Genomic DNA, 25,263 nt, shown 5'->3' on the forward strand with positions numbered 1-25,263 from the left:
CCCGCCAGAAGTGGCAAAGGGAAGAGGAGAACGTGTCGGAGGGGGATGTTGTTATGATAGCAGAACCTCAGCTATCAAGGTCGCAGTGGCCAGTGGGTACTGTTACTCAAGTCTTTCCCAGCGAAGACAAGCGAGTAAGGGTGGTCAACGTTCAAGTGAACAACAGAGTCTACAAGCGTCCTGTTGCCCGGCTCATAAAACTAGCCAAGTATGACGAAGGTGATACTTCCAGTTTGACCAAGGTTTTACTCACCCAGATCCCCATTCCCTTTAGGCTCTGTGGCATTAGGAACTGATGAGTGCGTGCGTGAGAGTAGCAAACCTGTTGTTCCGTGTAAACTGCATTTTCCAGTGTTTGAAGTTAACCTAAAAGTTTTGAAGTTTTTGTAATTGCAATACCAGTTTGCAAATTTCTTTTTGAAATTTGGGGGCGGCCATGTTGCAGCTGCACTGCCTCTTGCTTGAGGTCGCGCTTCAGTTTCGTGCATTCGTTTAAGGGCGCACTTTCTGCCCCGACCGCGCGGCTGACTCCACCGCTAAAATTGATTTTTAGGGTTCGAAACCAGCATTTTCATACACAAATAGGGTTTCAGAGATACTCGGTTGGGTTGGGCATTATTCCGTAAATTGTTATTTGACCGAGGGATATAGATTTGGGGGCGTAAATGTACATATTGGAAAAATATTGGGACTTTTAGATGGGCTTTACGGCATGTTTTGATGCAGTCTGTTATTATACAGGTTATTGTAGGGACATGGACTCATCTGATCGCCGTTATTACCTGGTTCTCATTTGTATATTTTGTGTTGTTTCACCTTACTGATAGTCTAGTTTAGGGATGATAATTATGGCAATTACTCTTGATGACCTCATTGTTTATTCTCCCTATATATTTTCCCTTTTAATTAAAGCTCACATTAAATAGGAGGGATAATCACCGAAGCTGTTCGAGGTGTTATCGGGAGGGTGTTTGACTGTTTGTACAACTGCTTACAACTGTTTGTACAACTGTGTTCAACTGTTCATCTGTCTTCAACTACAAATTTCGTTGTTCAACTGTCTTGGCTGTACAACTGTTACCAGATCATCCAGTAAACTATACTGCTAATATAACTCATCTCCGTGCCCACTGGTGCCCATATACCTGTACACTGAATTGTTTGTGCTGGAAAATAAAAGATTAAAGTGAGCAACCATACAAATTGGATTGAGTCTACAACCACCATAGGTCATGACCCTTTCTTTATCGCATGGGCTAGAACAAAGCCAAATTCTTTTCCAGATAAATCAGTTGGAGGTAAAATCTCGTACCGTCAAATCTGGGGAAACGCTAAAATAGGTTCTTCAACAAGGTGTTGTTTGAGAGTCTCAAATGCAGTTCGGCAACTTCACCCCAAATGAATGGCACATCTTTTCTAGTCAAGTTTGTGAGAGGTTCTGCAATCCTACAGTAGTCCTTGATACATTTACGGTAATACCCTACAAATCCAAGAAATGATCTTTCTTCTCCGTGTAGGATAATTTTTGACGACTTTTACTCTGTCAGTATCAGTTTTAATCCCTTCGCTGCTCAGAACCATATGCCCAAATATTTTAATAATTTAAGACCGGAATAACCAAAGGGATAAAAACAGAGTGTAAACCAAATGGAAGTACCTGGAATTCATACAGAGAATCTTGCGTAATGAAGCAAGCCTTGGATTTTTTTCTAGTTCTTTTTGCCAGTATACAGCTGCAAGGTCTAGAGTTCGCTCGTCTTCAACGAGCGTCTATTACATAGACTAGGATTAGCCTGTGGCTAATTGCTTTGGCAAATTCAGGTAGTCGTACATCGTGCGTACTTCGAGCGCAAACCAGTACAGTACGTGCACGCCGTGTGTCCCGTCCACGGGGCTCTCAAAAGTGGTAAATAAGCGCCCTCTTTCGCTGCTGCCCTAATAGTCGCCTCTAGAGGTACTGATGACAACATCAACATACCTCTAGCTAAGGGCTATAAGTAATATTAGAACCATTGGAACCGGACGTTTACGCAACTGGAGTGTTTATATCCAATGGGTATTATGGATGCGCGCGCGTGTGTATGACAAAGTCACTAACGAACCGGATAGGGCTAGGGGCGACCAAAATATACATGCACTCGAGGCTTGGATATAGGGACTAAACCAACCTCGTCCCCAATGCTCACTTCATTTCCAACCGAGTTTCCAATAGTAAGCCCTGGATAGGAAACTTTCTTCCTGTATCCTGATTCGATACCTCAATTGGCTAGTAATGGATTTTTATCGTGTACTTGGTGCTATTATTCACAACGTGCAGTACATGTTTTTGCGAGCATTCGTCCACGCCTTCTCTCGAAAATACTAATTTCCTTTCCAATTTGCTCATATAATATGAAATTTGATGCTGCATGTTGTCTCGATTAGATCGTAACAGTTTAATTTGAAAAATCGTGTTTTCGTAAATCACCCCGTGCTCACGCTGCGACGCATTGACTCTGTTTTTACCCCAGACACCGAATACAAAAACAAACGCTAACGTAACGCATATCCAGGCACAAGACTGTTCCTCATTTGCATACGTGTTCAAAAATCGTCCACATGCAAATGATCCAATACCAGGGTGAGAGAGCAGGTAGTGATGGGTGCGTACTGTTCGACACCCTGGGGACGAGGTTGGGACTATGCTTAGCTCGTACACCCGCCCTGCAAACAGGACGCTGGGATACTCTGATGAATTCATGCTCTGATTGGTTGGATTTTGCGTGACCTGTGACCTGCGCGTCATCACGGTCATGACTCTGCAAGGTTTGAAACAGCCGTTAAGACTAATTAATTACTCTTTTATTCCAGTTCAGAGATGTTTTGTTTTCGTTGAAAAGCGTAATAATGAAGAAAATTCTGTAAAACCTATCTGTACAGTGTTTTAAATTTACAATTCCCAGTATTTCTAGTACAATAAATTTTGTGCATCGTGATCAATTGGAAAACAAATTAAGCGCCCATCCGAAGGGTCAACAATAAGATTCAGTAAAGGTGCAAGTACATAATGCAGAGGCCAGGAGTAAAGCTTTTACACAGCTAACCAACACTGAACAATGGATCGAATTCATCTCATAGCCCAAAGCATTAAAGCTATAGTCCATCATTTGTAATTAGTGCATTTTGTTCGTTTGAAGCAACAAAAGTGTTCAAAATCTAATGAAGGATACTGAACAACTTACTTGATGAAGTTTCAGCTCAGTTTCAGCTTCATATTCCGAGAAAAACAGGTTTCTAGGATCTCAATTTAAAATCGAAAGTTGCTAAATCATGTTTCGAATTGTTTTGAATTGTAGCTTTACGCGAGGTTGCGCACTGATCCAACGAATTATAGCAACCGCGCGCGCTGTGCGTCGTTCCAACTGTGCGTCGTTCCAATGCTTGTGCGCGCTGCGCCGAATAACAAACGAACAACTAATTTAGATTTTCCTACGGTGCTTCTTAAGAAGCACCGTTGCAAATGCCTTCTTTCGTTGATTTCTTCAAAATGAGAGCTTGCCAGAAAGGATAATTTCACAGGGAGTTTAGTCCCCTTACTATCTTTCAACCAGTATGTTTTTCAACAATGATTACGCCGGTTACTTTTTTGGATAGTTGCAAATGATGGACTTGGGCTTTAATACGAATCGACACTCTTTGTTCATTGTATAGACCAATCAAGAAGGCCCCCTTCAATGGTAATAGCATTGTGCTAGCTATTGTTTAGACAATCCTTTACTCTGGGCTGTTACTTTGTACAATAGCGTGCTCAATGGTGTCTCCGTATGAAGGGGGGCTCGTGCCCGGATTTGTCTATACTTGACTAGTTGCGGGAGGGACGTATAGTTTAAGGCGGAGAAACGACTCAAAAGGTGGAGAGACTTTGATTCAAATGGCATTCGAACACAATTTAAGTGGCACGATATGTGACAAAGGAACCGCCTCCCCTCTTTTGTGTTAGTCATTGTGTGACCAGAATCTCAGGAATTATTTTGAGATATCTAGGGTGATGGGGGGGGGGGTATCTAGGGTGATGAAGGTGTACGCCTCTGTCACATATCGTGCTGGGTAAAACATTCGAATCAAAGAATTTTCTTTGTTTCGTCGATTTTCCTTATAGTCAGTTGGCTTATGGTCAAAAATCATCTCCCATTCGCAATAGTGGGTACATTCTTTGAACATTTCAGGCATTAATAATGAAACGCTATACACCCAAATCCACTTGATGCATTTTTTCTACACATAGTAGACTGTTTTCGGGTATTGGTTTTTGAGCCAAAATAAGAATGTGCAATATTGAAAGCCTTTTTTACTCTGACCTTTTGCGGGCGGGGCGTCCATTGCAAAAAAAATATGGCGAAAAAAGCACCAAAGGAGAGTCATTTATCAAGATTGTTTGCAATACATAAAAAACTTGTGTTGATAATGACCTGTTGTAACACAATTTTTGACAAACTTTCTCTTTAAGGGTTGGGGACAACTTTCATAATTTGGGGGTTGGGAAAACAGAAATCACAAGATAATATGGCCTACAAACTTAATCCAAACTTATGCCACTTTTTTTTCTTCTGAATTGTGCCTTAGCAGTATAAGCAGTAAATTAACCTGAAAACTTCCACATTGTATTTCGCTTTTATGCAAGAAGAGGGAGAACATTTAACAATAAAAAAACAGGCAATGATTAAAATCCATTTTGTTTCACTAAAATTAGAAACAAACAAATCCGGCACATAAAAGGGGCACTATAGGATGGATTACAAAGTATTTAAAAATATGAAGGGGAAACAAAACCAGAAAATGAGTAAATTTTAGTAAACAATCAAAATTTGTGTCAATTTCAGTTGTCAAAATGAACAGAGATACCTTTACAGATACCTTTAATTAAAGTAGAATGAACTTTTATTTCACTGATTTCAGACCAAAAACTACATAAAATTGGCCTTTTATGTGAAATCACTCTTTTCGTTATATCGGTTAAAATTCCATGGAAACATTAACGAGCTTTATAGGTTCGCCTATTTATTGTTTAAAACCAAAAAATTGGGTTATTAGATTGTTGTGTTTTTGTTCATATGCAAGGTGTGCCCCGTTGTAGTGAAAAAAAAGTGTGACACGCCCCCAAAGGGAACAAAAGGTTTTTGATTTGACATGTAAACATTCTGTTAACCCCCATTCACTACAATGAATTGAACAAATCGCACCAAGATTGCCTGTTACAGCTAAATTTTCTGTTTACGCCTTTTGCCCCACTTTATTTTAAAGAACAGAGGGTGCTTAACAACTAACCTGAGGAAGTTTTAGCTCAGTAAATGTTGCATATTCCGTGAAAACAATGTTCTAGGATCTCGATTTCAATTCAAAAGTTGCCGAGTCATGTTTTGAATTGCGCCCGAAATCAGCGTCTGTGACATTTTCTCACTCAGCCGTCGTGTCAACCAGTGGTGGATAAAATGACTATACTGGTGGATAAAATGACTATACTGGTGGCTAATTGACTGCTAGTGGAATGGCTATATACTTCGGAAATGATGTCTATTTAAACTTGAACTTCTAGCAATAAAAAGGACTGAGCAATTTCGACTTCCTCTCATCGCAGTGTACAAAATATTGCTTATCCATTCTTCGACGCGATTTGGGCTGGATAAATAATTCAACATACTTCACAAATAAAATGCATGCTCAAGAAAGGAAAGTTTATTATCTACGGTACAGTAAATCTTATACAATTTGGTCAACAATTCAACCGGGTAACATTAATTTTTGTATTCACTTCACATGCAGAGAGCTGTAATGATGTCATCACAAGTCATCCAATTTTAAGTAAGCTATTCAACTGAAATGTGACTAATGCATTGTTTCGGCATTGTTTGTGCCCCGTTATGTATATAAATTGAGGGTAATGGATCTTGATTGCAAGTGAGATCATGCATCCTGTGAAATCATTGCGTCTAAATGCCGTCATCTTTGGGGAAAAGAGGAATTTGCCATCATTTCTGTGCGATGGCTAGAAACCTATGCTTAACATCGAGAAAAAAAAATGAAGAGGCATTTTCAGAGTTCTCCAAAAAAAATATATCTAATGAGTTGAAAATTTTAATAATCTGCTTATTAAGATTCATTGAATTGTTGTTCCTTGAATCGGCAAAAAAACCCCACATTTTTAATTCTGTTTATTATTTCTGACTTGTGAATCACTCCATTACAACTTCTACTTACACATCTGAGTTTCATGAAGCATTAGTTAAAATTTAGTGTAATAGGTTTCTGGAAACAATTCTGAAAAAGGTACTCTCTCATGATTACAAAATCACGGATGATTTGTGCAACGCATTAACTACACAACTAATCGGGATTGAAGTGATTAGTTAACAACCATACGATTTTGTGTGTCTTTATAGTTAAAAAAAAACCTGATAATTTTCAGTATACAGTTTGTGAACAGATAATTGGAGGCCAAAGTCCGCAGAAATCCAAGCATTGCTGCCAAGGTGCTTCATTGTCTGGTAATCTGAATCAGTGTGATTTCATTGTATTTACTTTTATATTTTGCTATTTGGCTATTTTATTTATTCACTTGACTGTGTTTACAATAGTGCATCAGATAATGTTTCCAGTCTTATCACTAGCGCAGTAATATGGGTTGGCTTGTGTTATCATTTCGCTTTAATTTATGATTAAAAAAAAACCAGTTAGTGAATAGATTAATATATATTAACAGGTATTTTAGCTTTTTAATCAAATTCAAACGTTTTTAAAACCACTAATTTTGCATATCACGGAAAATACTTATATCCATCAGAAAATGCTAATATTTTAAAGCCAAATGCACTTCTAATCTCTTTTAATAAACAGCTACTGACTAGGTTCTGGGTAAAATCGGAAGCAAAGATAAAAAAAACAATTAAAAAGCAGGGAAAAAGCATTCCATTCCATGATTCTTTGTCTGGTGTGTAACTCTGTTGCAAGGCAAACCTTTGATTTTGTAGGGCTTTCTTCACATGCTCTTCTCAAACTTGGCAAACTGACATTGCAAATTTCTGACTGGATAGCAAATTTAAAGTCATGTGGGTTTTGGATTTGTTTTTATATCATCAAGTACATTACTTTGACACACAAACTACTCTCACTATTATGTTTGGTATTTAAGCAAAGTATTATAGTATAGTCTCATTGAGTTTCCTGTTACATACTCCATGATGAACGGAATTCAAGATGTTTCATTGTCCACAAGATCACAGTATAAAAAATATGCTACCACACTTGCTTTCATCAACATTTGGGATTTCAGATGAATGATCAGAAGTTTTGTGGAGGGATTAATTCATACTGTAATAAAAGTTGTTCTGTTTTTAGGTTTGCCAATGGACAAAAATTACCAAGAGAGCATATAGGCATACAGATGGTGAATTTGCTGACTCGTTTACACCACCGAGTCGTCGATTTCCCTAAGTAGGTCAGTGTAGCTGTCGTGTGTGGAGCTCATACCGGATTGCACGGAAGGCTGTGGAGAAAACACAGTTGCAACATTTACTTCCAGTTTAAATAATTTTAACAACAGTTCTGATGTTCACCATTTGAAGCAGAAAATGCTGGGCACCATTCATCCAAATGCAGCTTCAATCATTTTGACAATAGTTAAATTCATGAAATGTCATCATAATGCAATATATACAATTCTTGTCATTTGAATAAAAACATAATTTGTTTTTGATCTTTTTTTTTACTTACAACCCAAGGTTTTCCATATAAATTGTTTCAATAAACACAGTGTTACTTTGAAGTTAAAAGACTTAATAGAGATACCAAGTTTATTGCAAGTGGGTGGTCCCAAGCGTGGTTGAGTTCGCACCGGAGCTGAAACAATCTCATGTTTTCACCGTTGCCCCGGTGCCACCTCAAAATTCTCTCTAGTGTGAAAAAGCCTTACAGGCACTTAGGATCATTGGCCTTTTTATGCATTATTTGTATGTTTGAAGCAACACAATTGACCAAAATCTGCAAAAGGGTGCATTACAACTAACCTGTTGAACTTATATCTCAGTTGAAAATACAAATTTGAAAAAAACCCTAAAACTCTTATGCACAGTTTGTGGGGTCTCATAACTGGATTCCATCGCCAACATGTGTAAAACACGGTTCTGATGCTAGGGTGCTGGTAATTGAAAATATAATGGTTAAAGTTTGAACTCTCACTTAAATCATATTGGCAACAAACAGAAAATTGAGGTTACTGAGGTATCTGGGCCATCTTCCTTTGTAATCTATTGGTTGAGTTTCAGTTAACGATTGCTAAGCTCAATCATGACGTTTTAAAGTCATTTTGTCAACATTAAAAAAAAATTAATTCCTATCCTTGTCAGGATTTTTAAAGCCCTTTACTCAAGGTTAACAAGCCAGGGGATTTTGTTAATTCGAAAAGTGTGTTTTCACTTGCCAAGTAAAGGTACTTACCCTTTTCTTTTGTCCGACATCATCCTCGTTGCAGGAGAATGGAGACTTCGGCAAATCCAGCATCTCCTCCTCTTCACCAGCCTCAACATCCTTCTGACTCGGCTCGTCCCATTTGGCAGCTTCTTTGGATGTTATGCCCTTGCAAGCAGAACTGGCATCATCCTGGAGACTTCCCCAGCTCTGAGAAGACAAGATTGGGTCAGCCCACTTATCAGCAAAGGCAGGGCTCTCAGAGGGACCAGGGACATCAGGTGTGGAAGTCCCAGCAGGACTTTCGCCTTCTAAAGGGGAAGCTGCTCCAGCTACAAGAGAAGCATCTTCAACAGCGTTGGAACGCCTGAGGCCAGACCAAGGCCTTTTGGCTGCCTTTTTACTGGACTTCTTGGAAGAAGTGCTATCAGAACTTGCAGACTTGGGCCTCTCTTGGGGTGATGAGCTTGCTGCATTGCTGGTACTAGGCTGGTCCTCGTCATCACTACCGGCATCTTTGAACTCACCAGTGCCGACAGCAAACATGGAAGCATCAACAGCAAGATTGGAGGCGCTGCCATCATGAGGCTCAGCCATTGCCTTCCATCTGTGTGTCAAATTGTTAACACTTTTTGAGGAACTCAACTTCTCAATTTGGGGTTATCATTTTGTTTTAATCAGCCTATGAAGTAATCTCAGAGTGGAATTGCACAATTTAATTCATTTTATGCCTACAGTGTCGGATCTATGGGGAGGGGGTTTAAGGGGGTCTAAAGCACCCTCTCGGGCCACATATAAGTAAAGTTGTGCAGAACAACACGTTTTGTCAGCTAAACCCTCTCTTGATTTAAACCTGGATCTGTCACTGACTCATACATTACATGACCCAAACTGTGAAGATGAGTCACGAAGCTAACTGTTTAGGAGTCACAACATAAACTTTTCCATTTTGTCCCTCTGATAAACATAATCACTAGCATTAAGTATTTTACTTTATTTGTTTACGTTTTTTGCGTATTGCTTACTTTTTGGTGTGATGCCTCTTGTACACAATGAAAACCACAGCAGCAATGATGAACAGGATAAGAAGACTGCACACCACACCAAGGGCTACCTTAGCTCTACAGAAGTATAAAAGAAAGACAGTGACGAATACGAGTCTCAATGACTAATGTGTTATGTGACTAAATAATGCAGAAATATCAAACGGTATTGAATACTGACGTCCAATGCAGGTCGTCGCACACTGGGTCAGTCAACGGACACGCACACGCAAATCCATCGAGGTGATCGTAGCAGACGTATGGGTATTCACACGGTGTGGACTGACACTCATCGTAATCAGTCTGGCAGATGTCGCCCACCCAGCCGGGCTGACAGGCACAGAAGTAGGACTCAAAGCTGCTGCTTCTTGCTGGGGAGGTACAATTAGGGTCTTCAGTAGGACCTGTAAAAAAATAATAATAATGATGAATTTATTAACATATGTATTTACCATTATTGACGCTTAATCATTAAGCTCATTGGGCCAAAGAAACATTCCATAGACAACCTCAACTCCCTGAGGGAGTATACAGCTGGATGCTGCCATTTTTGTGCAAAGCAGCTGAAATCAACCACAATAACCATTTTTACCCTCACAGGTACCCATTAATTACTGGGTGGAGAGAAGCAATGAGTGACAAAGTGCCTTTGCCAAGAACACACACACACCATAACCCCAGGCAAGACTGGAACCCATATCCTGCAGATTTTCCCGCAGACTATGAGTTCAATGCTCCTTACCAGATGGAAGGGGGACAAACATGTTCATTATTTTGTGCAAAAGCTAAACATCTTCACGATAACAAAAGTTCTCAATAGAACATTACTCCAATGAAAAGAAGGAAATGTGATAGTGTCTTCTTACCTTTAAACTCAGTGATAGTCTACTGCTAGTTTTGTTTCCAATAGAGAATGTTACTAGTTTGTTTTTTTAACGATCCTTTCAAGCTCTTGCCCGTTGATGTCCAATTGGGCATTAGTTTGGTAAGCAACCCACCTCTGCAGGTGCCTTCATGGATGCAAGGGTTGGTAAGCACGGCAATCTGTACCTCCAGTAGCTGAGACATGGCTCCAGACAGGTCCTCCGCCAAGACAAGGAAACTATCCCTGCCGTGGTAGTTAGGGTTTGGAGCATACGTGTACGTTGATGTTGTCCAACTCATGTCCTCCTGGAAGCGACAAACATCACAGTGAAATGTAAGGGGCTAGTTGAATACTTTCAAGGGTTCTTGACTCAGAAAAAATACAAATAAAGCTTATAATAATGTGTCTTTACTTACCCCGTCATGCGGTACCTTAAGTTCACAAGGGATGCTTGGCTCTTCGCTGTCAACAGAAGGCTCACTGCAGTTCTGGGTTGAGGGTACTTCTTCCGACTGGTGTGTCTCTTCCAGGGTTCCATACGATGGAGGCTGAGTTACAATGGTCAGGTTATCGTTGATGTCAGGGTCATAGGCTCCAAGCACAAGCGTCAGATCCTTGTAGGCGACGTTGGACCCGGTGTTCTGCTCAACTATCAGCTGCCACAAAGACAAAGCAAAACAAATACCATCTGAAAAATTGCAACAGTCTTTCACAAAACACAATTCATGACACATTTACCCATATTGAGTGCTATTTTATATAACGTTTATAGTTAAGATGGTTGAGGTAATGGTTATGCTTTTGCTATTGGTTTTTTTATGGATATCGTTATGGTTTTATAGTTATATGATCATGCTTTGCATATAGTTATTGTTGATTGACTATCCAGTGCATTCTACCCATTTCCAACAATATTTATGGATACGGTTATGGTTTTATGGTTATATGATCATGCCTTGCATATAGATATGATATAGTTATTGTTAATAAACTTACCAATGCATTCCGCCCATTTCCAACAATGCTCCCATCCTGTGCACTGAACAAGGTCGGGTTATCATTTACAGGTTTGACTTCAATAGAAATGTTGACAGTGGTAGACAGGGGCGCTATCTCAGCAAAGGTCTGAACTTCTCTCACTGAGAAAAAGAATGAGAAGCATGTAAAAATAACTTGACTTGCAAAATGGATAAGATTAAGGATACTTTGTATAGCCCATCGTCCCCCACTAGTCCTGCAGTCTCCTGAAGCCGAACAAAATATACCGTCGTGTTACAAAATGGCTCTTTCTAGAATCACACCCAGTCAAAAATGAGATTTAAGTAAACGATGCTACCGCAAATAACCTTACATCTTTAGACGTTCCACCATGCAAACCTTCAAGTTTAAGATGGAGGTAATTGCGATATGTATAAGAGTCAGCTTCGACTTTTTAAACATTGCTCGTTTGTTTTTATACTGTGGCGCTATTTTTGCTGTTCTCACAGCATAACCTTATGCATATATTTTGCAAATACAACTCTAAGAGAAAAGGGACCAAAGCATGGGCGTTGCCAGGATTTTTTTCAAGAGGGGGGCAAATTTATTTTTTGCATTTCTTAACATATTCTCGATTTATCAGTTTTAGAGGGGGGAAGGGACATTCCCCCCCCCAACTCATTAAATTTACACCACTTTGTCTTCGCGCCTCTTTTTCTTTTCTTTTTTCTCTTTTCTTCTTCTTCTTCTTCTTTTTTTTTGCTTTTCCGGGAGGGGGGGGGGGGGGGAGCAAAAGCCCCCGTTGCCCCCCCACCCCCTCCCTCGCGACGCCCATGGACCTAAGGTGGGTACTTAAGAGAAACAGTATACCGACCGGCACTAAACGTACCTAATTAAAATAGAGTATGTCCAATCCAACCCCAAAACCTTAACCATTCACAACCAAAACCGCCCACAGTCTGGTATTGAATATTTACTGAAGTCTCACCAGTGATTTGCAGGGTGGCGGTGCCCTGACAATCCAGACACGGTGTGAAGCTCAGTACTCCATCCTCAGTGATATTAGCTTCTCCTCTCAGGTCTCCAATCTGTTCAACCTCAAAAGCAAGGATGTCATCCTCGGGGTCGCTTACTAGAAGTGTGTAGACCAAAGTACCTGCAGAACAAAAAGGTATATGGATCCACAAAGTACTGGCAACGAAGCTCATTTTCACTGTACAAAGGAGTGTTCATGTATATAATTAATCAGGAAAGAATTATGCTATTATTTACAGGTAAAGTAGATCACTTGTCATTTGTGCATTTGTTTTTGATTGAAGCAACAAACATGCTCAAAACCTAAAGAGGGGTGCTTAACAGCTAAACCTGATGATGTTTTAGCTCTGTGATTGCTGTATATTCCGAGAAAACAATATTCCAGGTTTTGGTTTCAAAAGTTGCCGAGTCATATTCACTCCACGATGTCAGGCACTCAAAACAGCCGAATAGCAGCAAATGCGCACGCATGTGCGTTGTCTCAATGCTTGCAGGTACCTCACACAGACTCGCCCAGTTACAAACCGACTACCAACGGATATTTCCAAATATGTGTCACTTGACACATCTTAAGAAATGACATTCATTGATCATTTTCTTCAAAATGACAGCTTGCCACAAGGCATAATTTCACAGGGAGTTTAGTGTCATTACTAGTTTTCAACCAAGTAACTTTTTTAGCTATAAATCTGGGCAATTACTTTTGGGATATAGTTGCCAATGATCTACTCTACCTTTAAAGGCTACGCATATAGACAAACCTTGGTCCTCATTCATGTAGAAGTATTCAGGCAGATCTGAGATTTCCGGCGGGTTATTTGGGATGGCGGTAGTGACCTGAGCCAGTGCAAAATGGGTCTCACGGCTGAAGAAGGGTGGGTCTGATCCGTGGCGCCGCTTGCGTGTCACCTCTAAGGGTGATGAGGCTGATGGAGACCTCGTAGAACAAACCTAAGAAGAACACACATTGGTTTGTCACATAGAAAGTCCAAATAGTAAATGAACTTAAAGTTTCTTGAAACTTCCATGAACAAATTTTCTTATTTAGTGTTTTCTGCAATTTCTTCATTTTCGATAATAACAGCACTCAAAATCCCAAAAAGAATATTTAAATTCCGGCCTGTTTAAGTTTTAGCCAAGTACAGTTTTCGAGGAAACAGTGCAAAACTAAGCACAACTTTATGATCACAAAACACGATTTTGTCCAGAGCACTCTTCCAAAAATCTGTGAATTAACTGATCATTGGAAATTACCTGCAAACCTACATTCTCGATTTCTTCTAAATGACAGCAAGCCGGATGGAATCATTTCACAGGGAGTTTAACCAGTGCGATCTTTAATCCAGGAAACCATTTGGATAATAATCCGGTCGGTTAGTTTTGGGAAAAATGCAAATGATCTTTATGTCTTGAATGGACTTACCTCAACATTGACCTGTGCTCCATCATCAGCGTAAGTTATCCGATCCACATCACTGCATGTCTTGGCTGCATCTCGCCATTCAGAATTATCTGTGCAAAAAGATTGACAGAAAAACTTGACAATTGTTTTATTCCAATTTGGGATATGACACTTTTCTGTTCATCCATTTGAAATTCTTGGGACACTTAGTTTCAATAGTTACAATACAGTAGTTTCTTACCAACATCCCAGTAAATTAGTCTATGCTTTGTGTCTGTCCAGTTGCCCAGTGAGCTGAGCGTGAGATTGATGACCATGGGTCCACGCAGCTCTGTCTGCCCAAGACTGGTGATGTAGAATGTTGGTTCATAGACAAAGCGTACCCTACAGAGTGCAGCAAGAAAACAATAAGTCATTTATTTACTGCAGTGCTATGTGCGCAAATGTTAAGAACAGGTCAAATTAAAAGTGAAACATTGTGCTCTTTCTGTCTTTAGGAGACTGCACAACTACTGGAGTCACTTGCAAGGAAGTCAGGTTGGTGCCGTGGTTACTTTCCTCGCCTTCCACTGCTCTGGCCCGGTTCGATTCTTGCCCTGGCCACGTTTGGATTGGGTTTTCATTCCCTATCTGATTCCGTGGGTTTTCTCCAGAATAATATTCTTGGGTTTTCCTCCCACTTCTAAAACTGTAATTTCTGCTCATTGTCTTCTCTCTACAGGGTTTATTCAGGCTTGCGAGCTACAGTGCCCAGGTCACTTTTAAGGAATCCTTGGTTTCATTACCAGCAAGAAATAAAAATAGTATAATAAACAAATAAATTTAAATGGGAACATGGACGGTCACTGGAACAGGACTTTCAAATGGTCCAGTGTACATTATAAACTCAGACGAATCAATTATCAAAAAATGATGTATTTGTAAATGATGGATTTGTAAATGATGGATTTGTAAATGATGGATTTGTAAATGTCTCAGAGTAAATATTCAATTTTCTTTGCCCAAGTAGTTTGACAGGTTTGTTCAAACTGGAATGCAGACCAGTTCCACATATTAATTTGAATGTACTGATTTCACAAAATCAGTAAACAAAAGCCCCTAATCAACAGTAATAAAGATAGAGAGAGAGATAGATATTGGATACTTGAATGTCTTGTAATTTTGTGCAGAGCACTTCCACAAAGACGAAACAGGATTGTGCACATTCAGATCATTGTGTGTACTCAACGCTTAAACGGCCGGTTAATATTTCAGACAAACGTGCATGCGACTTTGTGATGTCAAAGTAAGGTTATTGTGTTTCAAATCCTTAAAAACTTAACACATTTCATTCCACTGTAATTTTGCTTGACTTCAACTTCACTTCACATCCACATTCATGTGGAATCTGAACTGGCTCTTAGTGTGTGTGTGAATCATTTGCAAGCATGCACTATGGCCTCCACTAATTGCTCTATAGCAAGTAATTACACGGTACTATTTACCACTCCTGCACATTTTTCACTTATTGTATTCTGTAAACAGAATAAAAAACTGACTGTGAGCGATCCGGGAACGACATGATTCTAATAGGTACCAAAATGGTGTTTATCGCGTTTTTGAAAGGAACTCTTCAAATGCAATGAAGTGGGTAGTCAGACCAACCTGTGCCTAAGCAATCTTGATGTGTACTGGATGGTGTTCAGGGGATTAGTGATGTAGGGTGTATACTCGAGGGGAGCGTCCGATGTGAATTCCTGGTTGGTTCTATCGGCATCCAGCATGCCTAGGATGAGTGAACCGCCCTGCGGCAGACCTGCAATACACAAGTAAAGTTTGGAGTTTTGTCAGTCAATTGTTCAGCAGTCCGGTAGGATTATGTGCACAAATACTTGCTCAATAGTTAAAAAGGCAGACTGATGGGGGGGGGGGACCATAGGGACACTCGAATGCACTGCTGATGGCGTCTGATGCTCATACTCGACAGCGGCGTAGCCAGGGTTCTCATCCTGGGGGGAGGGGGGGGGGGAGCGAGTGGGGTAGAGGGGGCTTTATGTAACAGTGTGTGTGGGGGGGGGGGGCAACTCAATATCATCCTTGCTGAAAGGTTGACAGGCTTTTTTTCACTGGACACCCGGCCTTCCTATAATAAAAAAGGGGGGGGGGACTTGGGACTTGACACCATCTTACGTTGGGGCACTCTCCAAAACAAATGGTCAATGTCAGACAATACGTGGTGATATTCGCTTTCCAAGGAACATTGAAATAAACAGCTTATCGCGAAAAACATGGTTTTCGTGACAAATAAACAGAAGACATGAAACACACGCACTTAATATATATGTTAAACCCGCCAAGAGCTTTAAAAGCCAATCGAAGTCCCAGTTAACCAAACAAAATCAGCCTGCAAACAGCATGTATTCTTGTACAGGAAGGCTGCGGTTTTTCGTTACTAACACCACGAACTGACACCCGGTGGTCCCCGAGTTTTCTTGGTTCTCTTTACAAACTGATATGCAAGCCAAGAGTCGTCATTTTTGTTTTCCAGACTTAAATAAAACCTGTCTTAATTATTCAATTTCTAATTAACTAAGCACCAGTTCAAGTCAACATTGCCTTTTACCAGTTAACAGGTTTTTACATTAAATAACTCAATAAACCCGTGGATGGAGTAAAATCGCGTCAAACCTTTCAAAGCGTTTTCTTCGAGCTGTATTTCCACCACAGTGTAAGCTTGCGTGTCAGTTCAAACAAAAATAATCATATGCAAAACTTCACGAAGTGCACGCACACACCACGTGCGTGTTAGTTCATGAAAACAGTGCCGATATGTGCACATGCAGGATGGTTTGTTAGGAAAGCAGCCCCAACAGAATGCTCCAATAATTGGACAAGAACGTTTCAAGTTCCGAGACATTGAAGTCAAAGATCCCTTGTATTACCTGAGATCCACAGAGCACATACCAAGACCCTCTACAGAATCACTAAATTGTCTCACAGCCATGCCTAGTGAAAACTATCAATGCACTAAAAGTCAACATCTCTGTGGCTATACAGTACCTAATACTAACCACTTTTCAAAAACAAGAGGTTACCTGTCAAACTTTTCCCTCAGGTTTGCAGCAGCCGATTTCACAAAACTGTCAGCAATGGCATAGGTCTACTTGCGCCACTATTCATTGCACAAGCTGCGCAACACTTCACGCTGCGCAATATTAATAAGCGTAAGTCCCAGGCAAGGCATAAGTTATGCATTGTTTCATGAAATCGGCTGCTGATGTCTTGATGAGGCAAATGCACATCATTGTTATCTTACATCACTTGGTTGCATCTGCCTCCTTTTGTAGCCACAAGGAAATCAAAGTGGTAACAATGTACTCTTCTTTGTCTCATTTGACTTGTTATAACTTAGGTTGTATTTTGTATTGGATATCACATGATTTGTACCTACCTCCCTTTGTAGCCACAGTGAAATCAAAGTGGTTGCCTATATCCCCCTTTTTCCCATTCTGGCTTGTTGGTGATTTCAGGACGAGGTCGGTACCATTGGATGATGTCATCATCATATCACCGTCCTCTATTGGATAAGTCACAGAAAGCAATACATAAAATTGTAAATTGCGGCCTTATACCAGCAGGATTCAAGTTGCCAGAACAAGTTATCAATTAAACGGGTCAACCTTGTCTAGCTCCAGTCTGAAAGTCTAACGGTTTTAGGGCCATGCTGGTTCATCGTACTGCTCTATTTCTCATCCTGGACGATGATATACTGACCCAGTATAGTGCTTGTTCCTGCTGGTGTTGTCACACAGAGTTTGGCCGCATTGCACACTTTCATCCAAGAGTACAGACTCCTGCACATTAAAAAGAGAAATAATGGGAATGAAATCAAAAGGTATTATTTCAAAGACGGCAGTTATTAATTTTAGCCATGGTTAAGATGGTTCAATATTTTATAAGTCTACAAAAGACCCACTCCATCCCGAAGAACAATGTAATGCAAAAATCAAATAAATTTACACACTGCCTGTATACACTTACTTGCCAGGTTCCATGTTGAACTTTGGTGGGATGTCAATTATCTGGGTGGTGTCCTTGGGTATCTGGAAGTCATCCAGGTTGTATCTCTCCTCCCGGTCCCCGGCTCGTATGATAATCAATCCGTTCTCGATGGCCACAGAGCCAGAGGAGTTGCCAACCACCATGCAGGGAATGATGTCATCTAGGAGGTCTGCAGAGCTACTCACGCAGTACTCTGGGGATGGAAGGGGCATAGAAGAACACAGTTAATCAAATGGATCTCTAGGATAATCGGACTGGTTAAGCTAGCCTGCTGAGACTGCGGTATTGCAATCTGCCTCTCAATGTGCACAACTAATTTGTATTCAAATGTCCACATTCCAGGATTGCCTTCCCATGGGTGTGCCAGATGAATGATGGCAACTGTATTCAAGTGTTTATTATATGTCTCTCTGTTAACGGTGATTGAGTACTTGTGCATGCAGCCAATACACATGGTTTGAGGAGATACATTGCTAATTACTGATCCCCAGGTTTTGATGATTTGTCTCAAAGTGGGCAAGAACGTAAAATGGTTGTCAATCGCCGTTAAAAAAGTAACCAAAAATAATAAATCACTGTGAAGCAAACATAAAGCAGAGCAACACATCTTGCAAAAGTCCTACCATAACGAGCCACAGATTTATCCTTGGATTTAGACCAGGAGGTCCCAGTCTTGGTTGGGTCGGGGCTCTTCTCCACATCGGGTGGGTAAACTTCCTCCTCAAACTTCTCGCTGAACATGGAGGTGGTGTTAACGTCATCTGCAGCAGGCTGTTCCAGCAGAACAGTTACACCTGAGAAAGCAGACATGCATGGCATATTCAAATCCCCATTTTCGTATTAAATGAACACGAGAACGGGGTTGCGAATGATGAGAACCAACACGCGAACGATGTTCGCGAACAAAATTTGCACTACCCACTAAATTGGGGAGTAGATGGAGAACGTTAAGAACAAAGATGGCGGACTTGGTCCCATACCGCAACTTGTGTTAAGTTTTGTGCATAAAATAATGACTCATCTAGTGCAGGAGCAGTCTAAGTGATAAAAAAAATTGCACGTGATAGTATAGTGGGCTTGTTTTTGCCAATTTTTATTACTGTTCCGGGATGTAATGTATTTTTGTGAGATCATCAATTTTCCTTCTTTTCATTTGGAGTTTTATGCTATCTTAAAACTTCGCCCAGATGCACTCGACACGCACTTTGCTTTGGCGTTCCCAATCGGCAACCCGAGAACAATGTTCGCAGGTCACTCGAGAACAGGGTTTTGTGCGCCCACAATGTTCAAGTCACATATTGTGCATAGTGTTATGTCTTTTTCATGTTGTCTGTTTGTTTGTCTGTATGTCAGCCTGTCTTTATTTACCATCACACCGTCATGCAACTGGGAATTTAAACAAAATGAGGAAACCGCAAATCCCACAAGACTTTGTACAGTAATTTTCAATTTGTAAGCAATACATGAAAAGTAAAAAAACAGGGAAATCAGCAGATCCAAGAAAAAGTTGCACACTTGATCACATTCTTCGATGGTTTCCAAGCCTGCTCCATGTAGCCTTCACAGTCACATAGTATGTAGTTTTGAGGTTCAGTAATCCTGTCAGATCATTATCATGTTGCCTGTCTGTGTGCATGTCAGTCTATCTCTGCTTACCATCATATTATTCCATGGTTTCCAAGCCTGCTCTATTGATAGCCTTCAGAGTCACATAGTAAGTTATTGATGTGATGCAGTAATCCTGTCAGATCTGTCATGTTGTCTGTCTGTTTGTCTGTCTGTCAGTCTTTCTCTACCTACCATCACATTCAACTATGGTTTCCAAGCCTGCTCCATTGATAGCCTTCAGAGTCGCATAGTATGTAGTGTTGTGATGCAGTAACCCCGTCAGATCAATGCTAGTAGCTGTCTGGTTCAACCCAACGTTGACAAAGTCTTGCAGGTCTGTGGTCCCTCTGGAGGTTCCTATGGCCCAGTAATGCTCCTGAAAGTCAAAGTTTTCCATTGCTGGTTGACACGTCATTTATTTCCTAATCTTCATAACTGTTCACAATTTGTTCTGTGCTTACTCACAGATCTCACAGGGAAAACTATTGAGCATATTGTGTTGCAGTGGCCGGTCATACTAACGAACACACATACATACTGTTGGCCTTCCAAGCCTCTTTTTAATTTTTTCATTTATATGCAATCTCTCACGATTGACTTGTTAAAAACACCATTTCTACATTTTTGGGCATTTGGTAATAACTTTCGTTAGTATCCCTTTAATTGGTCAATTAATTTTGAATCGTCATGGAGAAACTCAGATTTTTCCAAACCATGAATGAACCTTTATTTGACCTTTTGCAACTCCACAGATCATCTCATGTGGCAACACATACAGACAGGCCAATGTTGTTGTACGTTTCACTGTAATCTAAAGTCATGGAGTGTTCTTTGTCTTGAACGACAAAGGCATTTCCAGTATCACGGATATTAATAAACTGACAATTATTTGTACTCACAGCTCAGTGAAAAAGCCTGAAAATGCAGGTAAAGAAATGCAGTGTCTTCGACAGAGCATAGCATAACATTTTCTTAAATGATTCAGAGCAAATGAACAAGAACTTCTAGTCTGTAATCTCATCGACCATTACTAGGTGATGGATGTAAACACCTTTAAAAACACGCACACATTTTCAGGGTTCTTTTCACTGAGACTCTATACATTACAAAGATCGGTGATACGCTGGAATTGCCTGCACTTAAATAATTGAATTATTAGTGAGTTATGAAGTTGTCCATTTGGAAAATACGCACCTCCAACTACATCAATAGTTTAATACCATATCAATGTGCTACCAAACTTGGGACATATTATACTGATCAACAGAGAATAAAATTTGGCACCTTTATGCCACTTTCTATGTCCAGGAAGCTCCACAAGACTTGAATGATAGAGGCCGAGGACTGGAATGATGTGGGCTCAAACTCATTGAAGCTGGGATCAGTGTAGAAAAATATGTCTAGATATGCTGGGGTGTCGTCGACGTAGAAACCATTGGAGGAGGCTATCACTGATTTGCCATTGCCTAAGTAAGATTGGACTGTCAAACAAAAACACATCAAAATATACTTTTCAGTAAAAGATACAGTAATAACAAGAGTAATACACCTTCGTGTGATGCCCCTCATCTTTGGCTCAGGCCATTATCAGCATCCAGGCCCCTAGCCGGTTTTAAACGTACTTGTTTAAAACCGGCCTGGTACATATGTATTCCCTTCATCAACAACCACTCCCTCAGCTTATCTAATACCTGCAATTTCTCAGCAATCAAATTGACTGCAATCAGTAAGTAAGATTTGTTGCTCTCATTTTTATTGAGCCCACCTGTCAAGAAAAATGGATACTCTTGTCCCTCTTCCCTAGGAGCAGGTGTAGTTGCATTGGTGTTGTTATCAGAGCTGGTCCAATTCAGGAGTTCCAGCCTGGGCAGAGTGAGGTTGGTGAGTGTGAATGTGATGGGTACAGTGTCCATGGAACATGAGGGATCACACTGGTAACGATCGCAGGGATTGATACAGGGGACACATGGCTTTGCCACCTGTACAACATAAGAGACAGAAAAGGAGACTGTATGTCAAGATTCATCTTCTGGTTTGTGATTTTTTTCAAACACAAACCACAAAAGGAAGTAAGCAAAACCAAAAAAAAAAAAAATGTGCAATAAAAAGACAACTTTTCTGCTAACCGTTAAGCAGTGCTATGCAATTGGGCCCTGGTTTATACTTCGCATGAATGCAAATGCAAAGTGAAAATGGTGTCCGGAAACATTGGCCACGAAATTCGCTGGAGTTGAAACGCATTCAACTTTGCAAATTAGAACTCGGAGAACAGGCATGCAACTGGAATGTTTCCAAACAAATATAGGCAATTCTCAAAGCTTTGCAAAAGTATATGCAGTATTTAATGATTCTTAATGTTGTTGGTATGAATGAAAAACGAGGAAATCAGCTGATCCGAGGAAAAGTCGCATGCATGTGAGTACTTTCCGTGACATCACAAATTTGCGTTTTTGTTCGCTATCACATCAAGTATGATCAAGCATAATAAAAGGCATTACAGACAATCATGACACCACTTCCCTCGAAAAGAAATATTTTGAAATAAACCTGCTCAAACTCTATGAAGTGGCATTAATTTGGGCTTTTGGTTTGTTTATCAACAGTGCATGACCAGCCTCACCTCTTCAAATGCCACGATATCGGTAGCCCCTGCTTCAGAGCCAACACCTGCAAAGTAGCGCGAGACAGGACTGGTTCCAGCTCTGAATGGTGCCCCGTAACGACACAGCTTGCTCTGATCAGGAGGCATCCTATATCCAAAGAAAAAGACAGAGTATATAATGAGCGGCATGGTTATGCATATTCTATGATACAATTAACCTGCAAAGAGCAAAAGAGGTTTTCCAACATGGAAAATCAAACACGATAATTCTGTGGTGTACCATTAAGTGACAAAAACCAAGTGACAGATTATGTATGGACTTTGTACATATGATATTTGTGGTGTGGCAACTATCTGCGATGCGTCACCTAGTGGTGCAGCAGAAAAATTATGACACCAATTGAAAAGAAACACATTAGACATACCTCATATTTCTGAGCGTTGCAGAGACAGACGGAGGATTGAAGGGGTCGTGTAGCTCAGCGACGTAGCTGTCTCGATTGAAGACATGAATGATGAGCTTAGTGGATGAGGACAGGACCGTTATGCCAGTCAATGAGGACAGCAGCTTACCGTCAACATAAACTTCAAAGGACCACTCATCCTGTGACAAAGAGAAGGTGAAATGATTAGGGAAAGGAGTCTCCTTTTTTAGAAACTCCTCAACTGAGCTCAGAACCACTGCTCAAAATCAATGCTATCTCCCATAAAAATTAAGAGCAGCAATAGTTGTGATCAAGAAAATGTTATAATTAACTTTTAATATTTATCTACCTCCTCAGCATCGAAGGGCATAACCTTGAAGTTGATGGCATAATGACGTTCCTCCACTGAGGGGTCGAAGTCTAGATCTACGACGCTGGACGACATCGACCACTCATCCTTGAAGTAACGGCACCACAATACTGCCTGCGATGCGTTGCCATCTGGCAAAAGAAATTCATGAAAATATTTTATAATATCAAACTTTATACAAAATAATGATAAGCTGGAGACTTCTTGGGTAGATGTGACCACAGGAATATGTTGGACTGGCATTCATCTATCTGTTTACAGTCCGTCTGTCCCAAACTACTCGGTTCAATGCCAGATTGGCATTGATCTGTAGACATTTCAGGTCATTGTTGATGTTGTCAATCCATCTTTTCTTTGGACGGCCACTTTAGATAGTTGCCAGCGATCTGGAATTTGAGAACATTCCAGATCGCTGTTCTTCCTTAAAACATTTGTCCTTGTTCCTACGCTTGAGGTGACCAAACCAGGCAACAATCACCTCGTCAACTTATGAATATAAATCAATAGACTGCTGGGACAGTTTAGGGCACCCCAGTGAGTAATATGCAAGGAGGGTTTAAGCGTAATAGCGAATAAAGGGTTTTCACAGAACGTTTGCATACACTGTATTTGTTCATGGATTACAGATGTTACAGTCTTGGGGTTAAAGGATTAGGACGTGCTGGGCTGGTATGGAGAAATGAGCAGCCACATTCCCACTGAAATATCCCATCCGATAGCAAGGCGTCTCAACATTAGCCTCTCCTAACGAAATCCTACTGGCTCCTCGTGCCAACCCCATTTTGACTGAATGACAGAGGGTGCAAGCGTGTTCCTGGCGCTATGACCAGGCGCTCCGGATAGATGGAGCTCGTTAGCCGTGGCTGGTAGTCAATCTAGGAGAAAGACAACTTTGATTTCAAACCTGGGCAGGTGGAGCTCGTTAGCCTTGGTTGGCAGTCCGCCTAGGAGAAGGACAACTCTGATTCCAAATCCGGGTAGGTGGAACTCGTAAGCCTCGTTTGGCAATCTGCCTAGGAGAAGGTAAACTCCGATGCAAAACCCATGTGGAGCCAACGTGTTGGCGACCTCCAAATAACCTGAATTCTCGGCAAGGCACTGCAGCGCTGTGACAGCCGGCCGTCTTGGATCTCATTGCCATCGGATTAACTGTTTGCACGCATCAAGATAGTAGGCTACGGAGTGTGCGCCCGTTCCGCCACTTCAAACATCATTTGCACAAGTTACCACATCGCCTTCATATATTGGAGTGGAAGGCTCATCAAAAGTCCTGCGGCGATGGATTCACGAACGAGTGGGGCAGGCTCAGACCAGTTGGAAGCCTCTAGTTCGTATCTGCACGTAGGCGGGCTCGGAAAGATGGTCGTCCGAAACTGGGACGGAACAGCAGTTTCCTTCGGCAGCTACTGAGTCGACTGAGCAGGCCTGTTCAGGATCCGTGCTGCTCACCTCATACGAGGAGGGGCCTAGCATAGGTGGCCTAAAAATCGCCATTTCCTCCTTCTCCGGGTGGATTGCCGCATTCACCGGAGTGTCTCGTCATGCGGTCGAAATACAAAAGGAAATAAGGACAAAGATATTAAGATGAAGGCTCTAAATGTTGCTACTTGGAACGTTAGCACAATCATCAACAACCCTAACAACAGTCGACCCGAGCGTCGCACCGCTTTGGTCACCGCTGGACTGCGCCGATACAATACCGACATCGTCGCCCTCAGCCAAACCCAATTCTCCTACGAAGGCTCACTTACGGAAGTCGGCGAAGGCTACACGTTCTTTTGGAAGGGCCGCCCAGCCGGCTCCCCATGCATCCACGACGTCAGTTTAACCATCCGCACTCCGCTGTCTTTGTCATTGCCTGAATCGCTTCGAATCCCACTTGTGGAAGGCCGTTTTGTCACCTTGCTCAGCACATACGTACCGACTCTTGTCTCAACTGACGAGGACAAGGCTCTATTCTATGACGCCCTCCGATCCGCTCTACCGACTGACAAAGTTTTGCTACTCGGCGACTTCAACGCCAGAGTTGGTACTAACTACCATGTCTGGCAAGGCATCATCGGGCAGCACAGCATTGGAAATGCCAATAATAACGGCTTTGCTTGCTTGAGCTGTGTTCCGAATTCGGGCTTGCCATCACCAATTTGATGCTCCAGCTCAAGGACCGGTACAAAACGTCATGGTAGTCTAGAGGCTAGACGTTGTTATTGTTTGTACGCGATAGCCCGCCGCGCCGCCGCTATAACCGGCCGCCGCTCGAAGGCGCTATCACGACCAACCAATATCGCCCACGATAGAACAACATCTAGACCACTTGCTATTGGTTGTGTCATGCGCACGCACCTGTTTAGCCTAATATATGCAGCTTGCATTTAAAAAAAAATCCTGGTAACTCCGAAGCAAACTCTCAAATTTCTTCAAGTGGGTTAAAAGCTGCAGCAAGACTTTTGTGCAA

At 41.2% G+C, this 25,263-nt stretch overlaps 1 protein-coding gene across 1 annotated transcript in view; it reads right to left on the reverse strand.

Annotated features, from left to right (window-relative positions):
* Positions 1 to 5,685: 5,685 nt before the first annotated feature.
* Positions 5,686 to 25,263, reverse strand: part of LOC119724047 — a 154,855-nt gene continuing 135,277 nt past the window's right edge. Inside the window, exons 111-132 of the mRNA XM_038194969.1 lie at positions 22,788 to 22,939; positions 22,439 to 22,617; positions 22,032 to 22,161; positions 21,177 to 21,390; positions 20,696 to 20,892; positions 19,604 to 19,787; positions 18,427 to 18,597; positions 17,783 to 17,996; positions 17,516 to 17,595; positions 17,193 to 17,318; positions 15,407 to 15,557; positions 14,004 to 14,146; positions 13,784 to 13,872; positions 13,122 to 13,311; positions 12,314 to 12,481; positions 11,344 to 11,486; positions 10,764 to 11,003; positions 10,481 to 10,652; positions 9,664 to 9,886; positions 9,465 to 9,560; positions 8,470 to 9,046; positions 5,686 to 7,519 (exon numbers count right to left, since the gene is read on the reverse strand). Of these exons, the coding sequence (XP_038050897.1) occupies positions 7,439 to 7,519; positions 8,470 to 9,046; positions 9,465 to 9,560; positions 9,664 to 9,886; positions 10,481 to 10,652; positions 10,764 to 11,003; positions 11,344 to 11,486; positions 12,314 to 12,481; positions 13,122 to 13,311; positions 13,784 to 13,872; positions 14,004 to 14,146; positions 15,407 to 15,557; positions 17,193 to 17,318; positions 17,516 to 17,595; positions 17,783 to 17,996; positions 18,427 to 18,597; positions 19,604 to 19,787; positions 20,696 to 20,892; positions 21,177 to 21,390; positions 22,032 to 22,161; positions 22,439 to 22,617; positions 22,788 to 22,939 (3,920 nt within the window). The 3' untranslated portion in view covers positions 5,686 to 7,438. The remainder of the gene's footprint in view (positions 7,520 to 8,469; positions 9,047 to 9,464; positions 9,561 to 9,663; positions 9,887 to 10,480; positions 10,653 to 10,763; positions 11,004 to 11,343; positions 11,487 to 12,313; positions 12,482 to 13,121; positions 13,312 to 13,783; positions 13,873 to 14,003; positions 14,147 to 15,406; positions 15,558 to 17,192; positions 17,319 to 17,515; positions 17,596 to 17,782; positions 17,997 to 18,426; positions 18,598 to 19,603; positions 19,788 to 20,695; positions 20,893 to 21,176; positions 21,391 to 22,031; positions 22,162 to 22,438; positions 22,618 to 22,787; positions 22,940 to 25,263) is intronic.

Source organism: Patiria miniata, unplaced genomic scaffold (genome assembly GCF_015706575.1).
Source record: "Patiria miniata isolate m_02_andy unplaced genomic scaffold, ASM1570657v1 HiC_scaffold_17, whole genome shotgun sequence".
Lineage (NCBI taxonomy): Eukaryota > Metazoa > Echinodermata > Asteroidea > Valvatida > Asterinidae > Patiria > Patiria miniata.